General features: G+C 39.1%; 1 protein-coding gene across 1 annotated transcript; it reads left to right on the forward strand.

Annotated features, from left to right (window-relative positions):
• Positions 1–13,273: 13,273 nt before the first annotated feature.
• Positions 13,274–17,078, forward strand: LOC132614938 (BTB/POZ domain-containing protein At1g67900-like). The gene is made up of 4 exons (XM_060329485.1): positions 13,274–13,917; positions 13,999–14,068; positions 14,471–15,724; positions 16,415–17,078. Exons 1-4 carry the CDS (start codon positions 13,859–13,861, stop codon positions 16,838–16,840), a joined length of 1,809 nt encoding a protein of 602 aa, XP_060185468.1. The 5' UTR covers positions 13,274–13,858; the 3' UTR covers positions 16,841–17,078.
• Positions 17,079–17,573: the final 495 nt, after the last annotated feature.

Genomic DNA, 17,573 nt, shown 5'->3' on the forward strand with positions numbered 1-17,573 from the left:
TGTTATACTCGGCACTAATATGTTATATATATATGGATCGGGTCGTACTTTCCTTGGCACTAATATGTTATATATATATATGGATCGGGCCGTACGTTCCTCGGCACTAATATGTTATATATATATGGATCGGGTCGTACGTTCCTCGGCAGTAATATGTTATATATATATATGTGGATCGGGCCGTACGTTCCTCGGCACTAATATGTTATATATGGATCGGGCCGTACGTTCCTCGGCACTATCACATTACATATGGATCGGTTATATGTATATGTATATGGTGGCATATGATGTCGGCACGTATGATCTGTGTTTGGAAAGTAAGTGTTTTGGTACTTTGGACGTTTTACTCATTTTCGGTATTTTTCTGACATATGACATCGGTAAGCATGATTTACGTTCGGAAAATAAACACCTTGGTATTCTGACTAATGTACTTACTTTCTGTACCGTTGTTCCGGTTATGTTTCTGTTTTCTGTATTCCATGCCTTACATACTCAGTACATATTCCGTACTGACCCCCTTTCTTCGGGGGCTGCGTTTCATGCCCGCAGGTACAGACGCGTACGTGAGTGGTCCGCCAGCTTAGGCCATCCATCCTGCTGTGTTGAAGTGCTACCTCATTCCGGAGCCCATACTTTTGGTACAGATCTTTCAGTTGTGCATATTTATGTATACATGACTATTTAGGGGTGCGGCTGGGCCCTGTCCCGTCATATGGTTCTGTTATGTTCGTTAGAGGCCTGTAGACATATATGTGGGTCATGGGTCATTGTTGTTCGGTCATGTTTGTGTGAAATGCGCCCTAAGAAGTCCCAGTTTCTATGATAGCCTTAACGGCTTGTGCGTATGTATATGTATGTATATGTTTTTGGGCGATATGTCTTTCGACAGCCTTGGTGGCTTCTGTATGATATGTATGTTACAGGTGACCGCTTAAGACGACGTATGTTCTCAGTATCTGTATAAATTAAAATATGTTTGATATGGATAAGTTACGGATATGTCGATTTGGTAAGTAGGTGTGTACGGGTGTCCAGCTCGGGCACTAGTCACGGCCCACGGGGTTGGGTCGTGACAAAAGTGGTATCAGAGCGGTTTGTCCTCGGAATGTCTACAGGTCGTGTCCAGTAGAGTCTTGTTTATCGGTGTGTGGTGCACCACATCTATAAACAGGAAGCTATAGGACATTTAGGGTGTTACCTTTTCTTTCGATCTTAGATCGTGCGATAGAGCTGTGTTATTAGGATGGTTCCTTTCTGACGAAATGCTATGTTTTCAGCGATGCCTCCGAGGAAAGCGACAGCTGCCCAGAAGGGCAAGTCAGCAGCAGTCGGAGAGACTAGCCAGGCCCAGAGAGTTACCAGGGCTTGTGCCCAAACTATGCCCGAGATTATGCCCTAGTCAGCGGGCTCTGCTACGCCACCATTACCAGAGGAGCCTAGAGCAGCAGCTGCTGCCACTATGGATCAGAAGGCGGCTCCACCGTTAGCTCCGGAGGCTCCAGCGCCCGAGCCTCCAGCTCCACAGCCAGGGGCGGAGGACAGGGCGATGAGAGAGGCAGTACAGTTGTTGACTAGGTTAGTAGCAGGGCAGGCTCGCAGACGCGGGCTAGGGGGTGATGATGTGAATAGATATGACAGATTGAGAGTTCGTGACTTTTTGACTTGTAATCCCCCTGAGTTTTACGGGTCAAAGCCCGAGGAGGATCCCCAGGACTTTATTCGACAGATGCAGCGTACGCTGAGATTAGTCAGAGCTTCTGAGACTGAGTCTGTCGAGCTGGCTTCATATAGACTGCGCGATGTAGCGGTTAATTTGTACGAGTCCTGGGAGTTGTCCAAAGGCGAGGATGCTCCTCCAGCTGTGTGGGAAGAGTTTACAGCAGCCTTTCTCGGCCATTTTCTGCCGCCCGAAATGCGGAGAGCGAGGGTTGACAGATTTTTACAGCTGAGACAGAGGGGCAGGAGTGTTCGAGAGTATAGCCTAGAGTTTGACTCCCTAGCCAGATATACGCCCACCATCGTGGCTGATATGACTGACAGGATGCACCGATATGTGATAGGGTTGGATGACTACCTGATTGATAGTTGTATGGCGATGGCATCTCAGTCTGGGATGGATATTGCACGGCTGCAGGCATACGCACAAGGAATGGAGGATCGACATAGAGGGCGTCAGCCCAATAGAGATCGTGATAGGAGGCAGCCCAAAGGGCTAGATCAGCTGGATACTTTGGGGAGTCTCAAGGCGGCCAGCCTCAGCAGCAGTATAGCAGATACCCTTCCCAGTCAGCACAGAGCACACCTCCACAGTCTACGGGCAGGAGACCAGGTAGTGCAGGGTATTCAGGAGCAGGTCAGAGCTCCAGGGCTTCGGGTTCCACGGGTGCTTGTTTTACTTGCGGCTGTCAGGGCCATTTTATGAGGGATTGTCCGCTTAGGAGGGGTTCAGCTAGTGCAGCTCAGCCTACCGGGTCAGTTGCTGGTTCATCTTCCCCTTCTGTAGCTATGCGGCCGACACCGGCAGGTCGAGGCGGAGCTCCCGGTTCTAGCGGTTTTTCGAACCGCTTATATGTTGATCTTTTTCTGAAATGTGTATGCATTGATAGGTCCAAACTCTAATTTACAATATATTCCCCCCCCCCCCCCCCCCCCCCCGATTGCTAGTAACATTGGGGTAACCATACATACAGACGAAAAGTGAACATTGAGGATTTAAAAGGGCAATACGGAAATTATATGGTCAGAAAAGTAAAATGACCCTCTCTAGGTCGGAATGGGACCCGTACGAGAACCTTTTGGAAGTTGTTAGAACCCGGACTTGTCTTAGATTACGTGATAAAGGTCGTACGGGGAAGTGGATATAATTATACCAGTATTAACGCATCGAAATGCATTAAAGTTTCGAGGTTAAGCGTGCTAGAGCCAGAGCAATTTTGGGATGGGTGACCCCCTGGGAAGTGTACTAAAAAATTTCACAAATATAGATATAAGAGACAAATGGGAAATTGGGGTAACCTAAAGGAAATTAGAATATGCAGAGTGGATAGAAACCTTAAAGGGGTCGCGTAGGCTAAGGTAGAAAAAGGCCCGTGAAGAAGAAGAAAGCGCAACGCAACTCTGGAATCAGAGTAAATTTGAATAGTGTTTGGAAATGTTTTGTGAGTGAAGTGGTAGTAAATGTATGTGTATACATATGACATCTCATTTATGACTGTGTCGATTGATAGGTGAAATCTAGCAACCAGTGTTGCGATCTACAAAAGGCACTAACTGAATGGAATTTAAGAGACAAAGCGAAAGATATGGTATAGAGGTTATGAAAAAGACTGATACTGATTTTACTACAGGTTAAGGTTGGAAGATTCTAATACAACAATATTTGGGAAGGAAAGACAGTGAGTAAATGGAAGGTAAGGAGATTAAAATGTCAGAAAAGGTGAAAGGTAAGAAACATGGCTGAGCAAAGCCTCCAAAAGAGCCGACGGGCAAAGCATGAAACTATTTGCGTCGAAATTTAAGGGACATGTCTATAAAAGAACTAGAATGTGATAGTATAGGACAAAAGGAGAAACAAACTTGAGGAAGGTTAACGGTGAAAATAGGACAAGCATGTGGGAGTACGGAGGATATTTTAATAAGATGGCGATAGCCGACTGATTACTTATCAAAGGAAGGACTAAGATAATAAGTTGACGCAGTCGACTAGAAAACCCATGACGTGGAATAAGAATTCATGTGAGGACCGAGAGGTTCGAATATACAAAGAAAACAGGACGAAAGATAAGGAACGGGCATGAAGGAAAGGACAGCTTGGTCGAATCCTTTATTGTGGAAGTATATAATTACAAAAGGATAATTACGTAGCCATATTGGTATAGTTGTTTTGAACATAGAGAAGCCTTCCTGGAAGGTGACTTAAGAATGGAACTGAGTCGCGCGTATAAAAGAATACCTTGCGAAATTTAGAGCCGATGCTATAAAAAACAAGAGGAGAGAGTTACTTCCCAAGGAAAGATTAAGGATATTGACAACTTGATCGAAGGGAAAAGAAAGTGGTTAGGAAGAAGGTAACTGGAAATGGATACGCACCAAAAGGGTAATGACACTGTTGGACATAAAGGATAGTATAGGGAGGAAATATGGAAGACACCTGGAGAGGTCAACAAATATAAAAAAAAAAACAGTCCGAAACGACACCATATGAGGCTCTACATGACAGAAAGTGCAAGTCACAGATCGGTTGGTTTGATACTGTCGGAACTAAGTTAATTAGCAGATATGATTCAGCAGGCAGTCGATAAAGTGAAACCCACACGGAGACGGTATGTGATAGAAAGGAGATTCCCCCCCCCCCCCCCCCCCGAAGTGTTATAAGACCCCACAAGGCCAGTTTAACATTCGAGGACGAATGTTTTAAAGGGGGGGAAGATGTTATATAGAGGAAGGCTAAGGGCAAATTGGAGGAAGGCTAAGGGCAAATTGGAAAATTTGGAAATAGTTTTCATGAATTACAAAAATTAGTCATGAAATAATTGGGCTTGGAAAAACAAAAAAAAAAAAAAAAAACAAGCCCAAGTGTGGCCGGCCAAGGTATGGGCCAAGGCCCACTTGGGAATTTAAATCCAAGTAAATAAAAAGAGAGGGCCACTATTATTTTGTCATCACATTTCAAGAACATTCAAGAAAAAGAAGAACTTGAGAGAAAGAGAGGAGGGCTTCGGCCAAGAGAAAAAAAGAAAGAAAGAAAAAATTGAAACCATCAATCTTGATCCAAAAAATATATTCTCCTTGTATTCCTACTAATTCAAGGGTCCTCTTTAACGTGGTAAAATTTTTGGAGCAAGAAAACTACTCTTTGTTGCAAGTCCAAAATTCTAGTCAAGTGGGAAATTAAGGAAAAAGGTAAGAATTCATATTCTTTTATATGTTATGGAAGGTTTATGTATGTTGTAGTATGTAGAAATGAATCAAAATAATGGAAATAATGTGTGTTGTGTGTGTGGCCGTGTGAGTGAAGAGTGGTGGAGAGGAGGTGAATTAATTTTACTTAATATGTTAGTTGTGTTGTTGTGGACTCTATGATGCAAATGAAAGACTAATGGTTCAAGTTGGCATTGAAATTGGTTGTGGGTTGTTGTAGGAATTAATGTGATTTTAATATGGTTTTATGTAATTGTGAGAATAAAGTTGCTAATGTGTGAATTGTGGTTGTAGTTTATGAATGTGAAAGAAGGAAATGTGTTGTTGTGGCTTTTGTTGCATTTGTATAGTTTCGTGTGGAAAGGAGTTGGGTTGGATTGTTTTGAATTTTGTGCGGGTTACTAATGTTAGAATACGCTTCAAATAAATTGTTGGTATTGTTGAAATAATTGTTGGTGTTGTTGCTGATATTTTGGCCGAGTTAAATTCTCGGATTTGTTGTTGTGTTTTTGGCCGAGTTGAATTCTCGGGGTTGTTGTATTTACAAGGGAAGTGCTGCCGAAATTTCTGTAAATAAAGTGTTGGATTAGAATTGAACTCTTAAGTGTTATGGCTAATGTTTGGTACGTATGAATATTGTTGTAGATCTTGCGAGGCCAGAGGCTTAAGTTCGGATTAGCGTAGAAAGCGGGCAAGGTATGTAAGGCTTACCTTTCTTTCTTTTGGCATGATCTCTACGAAACGAGCAAATGACGTATATGTATGAATTCAAAGAAATTTCCCATTCTTAGAGCCACTAGGATGGCTAACATTCTTGACTTCCATAAGTTGTTTCATATGGTGTTGACGCGTACCTATGATGTCCGAAGTTTGTTTGATATGTTCTAAAGGGCACTCGAAGGATAATCGGTATGACTAAAGTTCTGATCTTCAAATGCTAGCACGTCCTATTATTCTATTGAGTCTTTGATGTGTTTTGATGTGTACGTATGGTTCCAAAAGCTCTACTTGAATTGGTCCATAACGATATCCGAAAAGTACTTGATATGATTGTTGCGTTGATTTTCCAAAAATAGCTTTTGAAACGTTCGTAGAAGGTTCTGTACTTCAAACGCTCATAACTTTCTTATACTAAGTCGGATTGACCCGAAACTTGTTTCTGAGCCTTCAGGGGTCGGTGAGTATACTTGTCCATCGAGTCTTAGAATTGATTTATATACATATGGTTCTCACTACTCCGCTCGTGCGTGCTCCTATTATATCGCCCACCGAGCCTCTGGCCGGTTATATCATTGTGTGCACTATGTTATACTCGACACTAATATGTTATATATATATATATGGATCGGGCCGTACGTTCCTCGGCAATAATATGTTATATATATATGGATCGGGCCGTACGTTCCTCGGCACTAATATGTTATATATATATAGATCGGGTCGTACGTTCCTCAGCACTAATATGTTATATATATATATGGATCGGGTCGTACGTTCCTCGGCACTAATATGTTATATATGGATCGGGTCGTACGTTCCTCGGCACTATTGCATTACATATGGATCGGTTATATGTATATGTATATGGTGGCATATGATGTCGGCACGTATGATCTGTGTTTGGAAAGTAAGTGTTTTGGTACTTTGGACGTTTTACTCATTTTCGGTACTTTTCTGACATATGACATCGGTAAGCATGATTTACGTTCGGAAAATAAACACCTTGGTATTCTGACTAATGTACTTACTTTCTGTACCGTTGTTTCGGTTATGTTTCTGTTTTCTGTATTCCATGCCTTACATACTCAGTACATATTCCGTACTGACCCCCTTTGTTCGAGGGCTGCGTTTCATGCCCGTAGGTACAGACGCGTACGTGAGTGGTCCGCCAGCTTAGGCCATCCATCCTGCTGTGTTGAAGTGCTCCCTCGTTCCGGAGCCCATACTTTTGGTACAGATCTTTCAGTTGTACATATTTATGTATACATGACTATTTAGGGGTACAGCGGGGCCCTGTCCCGTCATATGGTTCTGTTATGTTCGTTAGAGGCCTGTAGACATATATGTGGGTCAAGGGTCATTGTTGTTCGGTCATGTTTGTGTGAAATGCGCCCTAAGAAGTCCCAGTTGCTATGATAGCCTTAACGGCTTGTGCGTATGTATATGTATGTATATGTTTTTGGGCGATATGTCTTTCGACAGCCTTGGTGGCTTCTGTATGATATGTATGTTACAGGTGACCGCTTAAGACGACGTGTGTTCTCAGTATCTGTATAAATTAAAATATGTTGGATATGGATAAGTTACGGATATGTCGATTTGGTAAGTAGGTGTGTACGGGTGTCCAGCTCGGGCACTAGTCACGGCCCACGGGGTTGGGTCGTGACATTCTAGCCGTTGCTCGGTCAACTCTACAGGTGTAAAGCTGTTGACACTGTACCAACTGGCAGCAGTGCAGTAGCACAACTGCAGTGTGCGAGTGGACAATGCAATGTCCCTTTCACCTCAACACTTGACCCTCCTAGATAAACAACATTATACAAGGGCAAACCCAACACTTTGTAAATCAGAAAATCTCATATATCTCAAAGTGCAAGCAGCTGCCTCTCAAGGTGCTCTCAAGAACAAAGCTACAATAAACAGAAGGACCAGTTCTCAATCACTAAAGGTGTTTTGAGTCCTTAGGTTTGTTGAGTCTTTTTCTTTTGTTCTTATTTTTTATTCCTACATGGATTTCAAGAAGTGTAATAGTTGAACAGATCTTCAACCTCTATGAGTTGTTCACTTGGCTAGAGTTAGTCAAGGTAGGTTCTTTGCAATAGAGTTATTGTAAAGGGCTTGCAATAGAGTTATTGTAAGAGGGAGCGATTAAGAATTTAATTCCTAGGTGTCAATATGTTGTAATCTGAAGTTGCTCATTTATAGTGAAGTTGAGGAAATCCTACTGCAGTGGGTCGTGATTTTTAATACCTTGTGCAAGGAGTTTTTCACGTAAATATCTTGTGTTATTTACTTTCTGTCTTACTTAAGGGAACAGATAGAGAACCTGGTTCTCTATACTATTTGGTGGACTCATATATTCTATCAATTCTTGAATATTGAGATGGTTGGATGTTATGAGCATAACTTGTGGGGTACTAAATCAGGATTACTCTAAGTAGGCGTTTGGCCATAGATTCCAAATATTTTTCGCTTTATTTGAAATTTATGGAGTTGAAGTTGAAGATAAAGTTATGTTTGGTTATACTTTCTCCAAATAATATTTGGATTGACTTTCAGACTTGATTGTACTTAAATACAACTTCAAAAGTGAAATGTGAGTTGGAAACTAGGTTATAAGTTGTTTTGCAAATCTGAAATACAACTTTAAGTTGAATTTAAAGTTTTCATGATCAAACGCTGATTTTCAAAATAGTCAAAAATTATTCCAGAAATAATAATAATTTTTATGTTCTAACGAGTCCTAAAAGTGATCAAGGGTTAGTGAAAGTATTTGCTTGAGGACAAATTTCTAAAACTACCAAGTGTCAAGTGGGATCAAACCCTCCAAATTGTCCAAAGATGTTCCATGCTCCACATCTCACCATTAAAATGACACTATCTTAACCATATTTGGAGGATCCATTACTAGGTGTATATGAAAAGGCTTAAGGCCCACCACAAAAATAATAGGTGAAGAGAATAAGGGCCCTATATGTCGATTGGTAACCCCGTAAGGTGACAATGATAGTGACCCCGTACACGGCCTTGGTGATAGTGGTTGGCAAAGCCTTGCTCACAATACCACCACAGCCCCTTTAAATCGGCACACTACACATGTTAGTGCACAATATCCCTGGTTTATCCGATAGTTTACTGTACGCCAAAAATGATTTCTAGAAAAAAATATTAGGGTGTGTTTGGTACAACGGGAAATATTTTCATGGAGAATGTTTTTCAAGAAATTATTTTCTCGGTGAACAAGTGATTTCTTACCCATTTTCTTTTGTTGAAAAATGTCATTTTGAAAAATGTCATTTTGAGAACATTCACATATATATAATAAAAGCAAAACACTATAAGGTTTTTGAATTCGGAATGCAACTTCTTGTGGTGGGGGATAGGCAGGGTGGGAGGAGGGGGTAGGAAGGGGTTTGGGATTTGGGGGAGGGGGGAGGGGAGGGAGGTTAGTAGAGGGCTAGCTAGGCGGGGTGGGGATGGGGGTGGTGGGTAGGGAAAGTGGGTGGTAAGTGGGGTAGGCAGGGGGTTGGGGGTTAAGCGGAGGTGGTGGGTTGGATAGGTAGGAGTGGGTTAGGGGTAGGAGTAGGCGTTGGCGTAGGTGGGTAGGTAGGTAGTAGGGGTGGGCGGATAATGTGGTGGTCATGAGTCGGGGATGCGTTGATGTGTTTTTATTGATCCGAAAAATGATTTCCGTCAAATTTTAAAGGAAAATATTTTCTCCTATTTGAGGAAATCATTTTTTCAAGATATTTAGAGCAACCAAATAAGGAAAAATAAGAAAATATTTGCCGGAAAACATTTTCTGCCAAATTAGGCCTTGAGCCTAACTCAAAGAGAGGAGGATTGCCCAAGCCATATAAGGAGTCTAGGGATATGATCCCTCACCGATGTGAGATATTTCTCTTCATCATTTAACACCCCCCCTCCCCCATAGCCGGACCCTTCCCGAACTGGAGTGTGCATAATCATGCATCGGGGTATTTCCACCCCCTTCAATTGGTCGAGGGGGGCATTCCACCCCCACCCCCCTCCGGCTCCCTCCAAAATCTCGGGGTGTCCACATCGGATGGGCCTGGATCTGATATCAGGCTAAATTAGGTCTTGGGCCTAACTTAATTAGGGCTGGGAGTTTGGTCAGTTTAGTTTGATTTCACAAATTCGGTTCGGTTTTTCGGATTGTAAAAAATGAGAACCAAAACCGAACTGAAATAACTTTTGTTCAATTCGATTTTTGCAATTTCGGTTCGATTTATCCGGTCAGTTTCTTCGGTTTAGATATGCATGACATAGTTAAGCATCAAGTCGATACTTCATCATTCTAGAAAATTCTAATAGTGCTTGGTATGAGACATTAGAAAAGTGTATTGTTGACTGCATAATAATCACTTCATCAGCCAAAATACAAATTAATATATTGGCAGAACTTTTCCCCACATTTCACTTAAGTCCTCTATTACTAGTATTTCTTGTTTATCTGCCAACATCTTCTCTACAATTCAAGAGATATGACAAAGGGAATGGAGATTATAAGTAGTTCCTTATAAGAAGAGGTTTTTATTCACAATTTGCAATGTTAATATTACTAAGATAACACCCATTGTCACAAGATATATATATATATATATATATATATATATATATATATATATATATATATATATATATATATATGTTTCAAGAAAAAAGTGGCTTGTTAAAATTCGGTTTTTCAGTTTAACCGAATTAAATTTTGCATAAACCGAAAACTAAACCGAATTGTTGTAATCTTATAAATTTAAATCGAACCGGACCGAATAAACCGAAACCGAAAATAACTTCGGTTCGGTTCGGTTCAGTCGGTTTTTTCGGTTTGAACCATATTATGCCTATCCCTAAACTTAATTACACTCCAAAAGCTAGCTCAAAAAGCGTAGGATTGCCCAAGGCATATAAGGAGTCCAGAGATCCCATCCATCACTGATGTGGGATATTTCTTTTCATCACATAAATAGCCGGCGGAAAAATGTCATTTTAGCTAAGTTAATTGTTGTCCTCTCTCTCTCTATCTTTTTTTTTGAAAAATAGTTAAACTTGAGGGCAGTACAGCTCAAAATTTTGCAGGGTGTAACATTTTTTCTACCTAGGAACATTTGTCATTAAACTCAAAGAATAAGCATGCGTGTACTTTAGGAGAGGTGAGAGGGCACTTTGCTATTATGTCATTAGCATTAGATGACATGTGACTATGGTGTAATATGTTTAATAAACGATGAAGATCATATTTTATTGATCTTTTTAAATATACATTCGTCACAACATTGTTTAAGTGTTGATTCAAGCAAGTCAAATATGGACTAAGAACTGACATATTATTAGGTGGTTTTGACATGCTGTGCCAAAGAAAATTGATGTAATCATGCAAATGTTAAATTCCACCATCCCTATCTAGCCCATAAGTGACAAAAATCAAATTCTCCTTTTTTGTAGACTAATTTTTCTGAATGAAGTTTTTCAATGATCTAAAGTAACGTAACCTTAAGAAAATGATTTTATCAAGGGATATTATTTTAGAGTATACTAATTAACGCACCTTGGATGTCGAAACTTTCCAGTTTAACCAACTAAGGTTGTGGTAATGAGGTAAGTACTCCTCCATCGTTGACCTCGAGTTCAAATCGTGGGTGGAGTCTCATTTATTAGGGATCTCTTTACCCTCAATGTGGGACTTCCTGAGAAGAATCCGAATTTAGTCGGGTCCTAATATGAATATCGGACACCAAGTGAGAAAACAAAAAATAAAAAAGTTTCCCCACTGTCCACTCACCTACCAGGCAGCGATCGAGCCATTTCGTTGGTGGGTACTGGACCTGGCCAGGCATCGATAGGGATAACTCTTTGTTGAGTCCTGGCCTAGCCAGACATTGATAGAGCCATAGCACCTTCAAATCTTGGAGCCTAGCTAGGCGTTGTAGACACTGATTGAGCCAAGACGGAATATATACAGGTCAACTTTTCCTTAATTAACAGGCAATACGATATGTAGCTTATATCTCAAATTACCAAAGCAGGAAAATTTTACACAAAAAACTCATAATTGGAAATGATCCATGAATCTTTCTGAGGCACATTTGGTTGATATGAAATTGTGTCGTACACAAAAATAATTTCAATTATTATCCAGCAGCAACATCAATCATAACATGAAACGATTCTCAACAAGCCACCGATGAAATGATGAAATTTCTAGTCAAGATTTTATATGCTTAAAATATTAACTAATAAATAAATAAAAGTAAAAGAATATAATATGATTGAGAATGATACTAACAAATATACCCTAACGGCACAAACATTAGCATATCAGTTAGCCTAACGGGTGGCTGAATAATAATAATAATAGCCACCGCCAAATACTTGCATGCCTTTTGAATAGGTTTATTCATGTATCATTGGACCTCTTCAAGTTTCTATCAGACTATCAATGTGATAGATTTCGTCATTAATATGAAGATTATGAAATTTTAAATAAAAGGTATGCAATTTTTTTCTGAGAAGAATCCAATGCAGAAAAAAAAATCTATCATGCTTGCTATGGCCCATGTACTTTAAATGCTTGCTGGTCTGCTTGTATAGATGTATTAAAAGCCATAAAGGAAATTTGTATCGAAATGTATATCATGAACTTGAGGCCCTTAAATGAGAATAGATGAAAGCCAACTTTGATGGTGATACACAAGTAGGTGGAGTTAGAATTTTAAATTTTTAAAAACACAATTTACTAAATTTTAAATAAATTATTTATACAGGGTCATTGGCACCTATGTCCTTATTTTGTGTTGAATTTTTTATTTATGCCCCTTATCACAAATAACTTTTTATGTGTGATATTACTTTATATTTTCATATCGTGATATTAATTTATATTTTCATATCATAATATCACACAAGTTATGTCTCGCATCCTTAAAGAATTTATGTCCACTAGGCATAACTAAATATTAGAGACCAACCCGTTTGAAGGGCAAATAGTCAAGCAATTTCTTCATTAAATAAATATAGAGTTTGGACCAAAATTACTGAATTCCGTCGAAACAATAAACTCCACTATGACTCCACCCCCAGATACACATCATATAACTCCCTCCGTTTCAATTTATATGAACTCATTTGAATGGGCACGACATTTAAGAAAGAGTGAAGACTTTTGAAACTTATGGAGCAAATTAAGTCTTGAATATTTGTGTGACTGTAAATCACTTCATAAAGTGAATTTGTTTTCAAATTAGGAAAGCGATTATTCATTTTGACACGGATTAAAAAGGAAATAGGTTCATATAAATTGAAACAGAGGGAGTATTTCTTTTAATTTTAGATATTTCTCTCAGTCTTCTCTTTATATCATTATCGCTTTTGTGTATATCTTTTGTCCAAAATTTGTCTAAACTAATCCGAGGGAGTAAAATAGGAATAGAAAAGTTGCTGAAGTAATGATGAGAAGGAAGGGCACTAATTGGCGTGGCCTCCCTCTCATTACTAGCACGCTGGCAACAGAAAGATACCAAAATTAAGGCAGTGCCTCTATCTCTTCAAGTCCTAATAAAAGACATTTTCAAGAAATGATAATTTCAGTTCTTTGGAAGTACTATAACAACCTTAAATTTTTTTGTTTGTCATATACATTTTTGCTTATATGTATTAGTACTCCATATTCATGTGGCTCTACGTTTCTCTTGAGGGACAAAAAAAAAAATAAGGAACAGAATAGTCCTTATAGGTTTTTAAGAAAATTGACTTGTGCTACTATCATCATTTGATCTTGATGAGATATTTGAGTGCCATTTGTTCTTCTGTTGGCACGTCTAAATCATAATGGGGTAGAGAATTTGACTGAAAGAGAAGCTTGATTTTCTAGGTTCATGACATTTTGGCTATTTTTAGTATAAATAAATTGAGTCTCTACTTGGCAGATGGTAGCAAATCCAGTAGTTTCTCTGCCCTTTTCTACACTTCTTTTTTTCTTTGCATGTTAAAGAACTACTTGGGGGTTGATAAAATAACTTTCTTGTTTGATTTACCAAATATATAGGTAATTCACAGGGTATAGTTAGTTGGTTGTTTTGTCTTCCGACAATATCTACTGCTTGCAGGTGGTTTTGTGTGTCTGACTATGCTATGGTATTTCATATCTGCTAAATTCTGCTGAATTAACAACCAAAAAGAGAACTCAGACATGAAGTTTATGAAACTTGGATCTCGGCCTGACACTTTCTTCACTACTGAGGCTGTTAGGTAACTTCAATTTTACTTTCTGAATTAAACATACTTCAGATATATAATAGACTAACCATGTTCTTTCTTTTCTTGATACAGATCAGTCTCCTCTGAAATTTCAAGTGATCTCATAGTCCAAGTAAAGAGTAGCAGATATTTGCTTCACAAGGTTAAATTCTCTACCAACTTTCTTTTCTTCCCTTTTTTATTTTATTTTTACGTTAATCACCACTTTTTCACGAGTTTTACCCTCTACTATCCGTTATTCATTTTTCCTACCTGAATTATCACCATCTACTTAACTAGTTAAGTAGATGGTGATAGTTTAGGTAGGAAAAGAAAACAATTGATACTGTCATTAAAAAAAAGAATAACTGATAGTTGGCCTAGTTAGTTTCGAGGTGTGGTTTAATATATAGATGGTGATAGTTCAAGTAGGAAAAGGGAACAATTAATAGTTGCGGTGTAAAAATTGTGAAAAAGTTATAGTTAAGGTGTGTGTTTTTAGCACTATCCCCCTTTTTTCTTTTCTGAAAAAACCTTCTCATTATCTGTTTCTTGAAAAAAACAGTTTCCCCTGTTTTCCAAGTGTTTAAGGCTGCAGAGGGTATGCTTTGAAAGTCCAGAAAAAACCTCTCAACAACAAATAGTCAAACTACCAGATTTTCCTTGTAGCATAGAAGACTTTGAGCTGTGTGCTAAATTCTGCTATGGAATCACCATCACTCTCAGTGCTCACAACATTGTTCCAGTACGCTGTGCAGCCGAATATCTACAAATGACAGAAGATGTCGAAAAGGGAAACTTAGTTTGCAAACTAGAAGTGTTCCTCAATTCTTGCGTACTTTCAGGTTGGAGAGACTCAATCGTGACGTTACAAAACACCAAGTCATTTCCTTTATGGTCCGAAGACCTTGGAATAACGAGCAAATGTATCGAAGCCATTGCTTCAAAGGTTTTATCCAATCCTATCAAAACGAATTTGTCACGTAGTTACTCAAAAAGAGGCGGAAGAGATGATGTAATTTCGTGCAATGGATCAGAAAGCCTGAGGCATAATAATAAACCTTTATGTAAAGACTGGTGGGCTGAAGATTTAGCAGAATTGAGTATTGATCTATATTGGAGAACAATGATAGCTATAAAATCTGGTGGAAGAGTACCTGCTAATCTTATTGGTGATGCATTGCGAATTTACGCCTCTCGATGGCTACCAAACATATCAAAGTATGCAAATCGCTCTGACTCAAATTCAATTGGGAAACATAGGCTCCTGTTGGAGTCAATTATCAGCTTATTGCCAGCTGAAAAAGGAGCTGCTTCTTGTAGCTTTCTATTAAAATTGCTTAAAGCAGCCAACATTTTGAAGGCATCTTCTTCATCAAAGATGGAATTGGCAAGAAGAGTTGGAATTCAGTTAGAGGATGCTACAGTTGGTGATCTGTTAATACCTTGTGTATCGAAAACAAGTGATACAATTTATGATGTGGATATTGTTATGACCATATTAGAACAGTACTTCATGCTACAAGGTCAAAGTCCGCCAACAAGTCCTCCACGACGAATCAAAGGGAATTTCGAGAGAAGAAGAAGATCCCGGTCTGCCAAGAATATTGATCTCGAGTTTCAGGAAAGTAGGAGATCATCTTTTGCATCACATAGCTCTAAACTCAAAGTAGCTAAGCTTGTCGATGGATATCTCCAACAGATTGCCACGGAGGAAAAGTTGCCACTGTCGAAATTCGTTTCCATTGCTGAAGCAATTCCTGAATTTTCAAGGCTCGACCATGATGATCTTTATCGAGCCATTGACATCTATCTTAAGGTAAACTGGATGTTAAATCACACAAATCTTCCTCTAATTTATTTTATGGATTTTCCAATAATTTTATGTTCAAGCGTAGTTCGAGAAACTGAAAGTGAAATAGAAGAGAAAATTTATTATTGGCTAGAAGTTACAATGTGGGCTAATATCATTTTAGCAGAAAACCAATTCGTTTGACCTCTGAAACGTCCCAAGTCAAGAATTGTCATAGTTAAAAGGTTGAACTGACTTGATTGTAATAGGCATAGTTATATCTGCAATCCCCTTTTTTAACACCGACATTGAACATGGACTAATGGTAATTGTTTGTGGAACCTCTCTATTTAACTTAAACACGCTAACAATTTACACAAACTTAACAGTATAATTCAACATATTGTAAATAATTAGTTTCACATATTATGAGCAGTTACTTATAGTTATATGTTTTAGGTGACCTAATAGTTTAAAAATACGGAAGGAGAGCCTTGACATAATTGGTAAAGTTACTGCCATGTGACAAGGAGGTCATCGGTTCTAGCCGTGGAAATAGCCTCTTGCAGAAATGCAGGGTAATGCTGCGTACAATAGACTCTTATGGTCCGGTCCTTTCCTGGACCCAGCCCATAGCGGGAGCTTACACCCGGCTGTCCTTTTAACAGTTTAAAAATCCGTTGTTAAATTCTTGCTTGTTTTACTATAAAAATGTAGGGGCATCCAGGTCTGAACAAGAATGAAAGAAAGCGTTTGTGCAGAATGTTAGACTGCAAGAAATTATCGATGGAAGTTTGCATGCATGCAGCACAAAATGAACTGCTCCCACTAAGAGTAGTAGTTCAAGTTCTCTTCTTCGAACAAGCGCGAGCCACCATGTCTGGTGGACATGTAACTGAGCTTCCAAGCAACATCAAGGCTCTTTTAGCTAACCACGATGACACATCAAAGACTTCTGCATCTTTCACCAATGATGATCAATGGAGTGCCTCAGGCAAGATTTCGACTCTGAAGATGAAGCTGAACGAAGATTTGGACGAAAATTATGTTCATGGAAATGGCAGATCTTCAAGAATAAAATCTAAGAGAATGTTTAGTAAGTTGTGGTCCAGTAATAGATCAGTTGCAAGTGAAAAGAACTAAAACTTTTTTTTTGTTGCTTAGTTTCTTTGTTGGGTTTGGGGAAGGGGTAAGGAGGAGGTTATTTGAAAGGTAAAGTATACTCTGTTTTTACTATTGTTGCTAATTAAATATCTATTTATCCCTTTCTTTTACTTGTAGGAAACAAACTGTAATGTTTAGGCAAGTAAAATGAAATGTGAATTATTGGTTTAACCTATCCAATAAAAGCACAAAATTTTGCAATGTCGGTAGAGGAAAATCTATGTTTGATCCCTCTTTTCTTGCATATTGGAATAGGAAAACCAATCCTTTTAGTTGCAGTATACTAAATTCTACCTCTTGGAATTTGCCAATCATCATGATAAATGATGCTTTCAGTTTCCATTTGAATTATCATGGATCAAGTCTTCTGTCTGAGTCTTTGTAAAACTAAGAGTAGAGAACCATTAGTACCAATGAGAAAGTTTTGGCTTCTGTATACGGTAAAAACCGGATGAATGTTAAACCGGTAAGACCAGAGACCGAAGGAAGAAAGGGAAGAACATTATTTGGTCCGGTTTCTCCATAGCCGAGTTGATCATGGCCGTTGATCCGTTTGATCGTGGCCGTCAGTCCATTTGATCGTGGCCGTTGGTCCGGGAGATCTGTTGCGCGATTGCCACGTGTCGGTACCGTCCTGCCATGTTCAACTGTCAACCGTACGGGTGTCAGACTGTACGGCCAACCTAATCCAATTCAGAGTTTTTTCTTTATT

The sequence above is a fragment of the Lycium barbarum genome, chromosome 10, assembly GCF_019175385.1.
Source record: "Lycium barbarum isolate Lr01 chromosome 10, ASM1917538v2, whole genome shotgun sequence".
Taxonomy (NCBI): Eukaryota; Viridiplantae; Streptophyta; class Magnoliopsida; order Solanales; family Solanaceae; genus Lycium; species Lycium barbarum.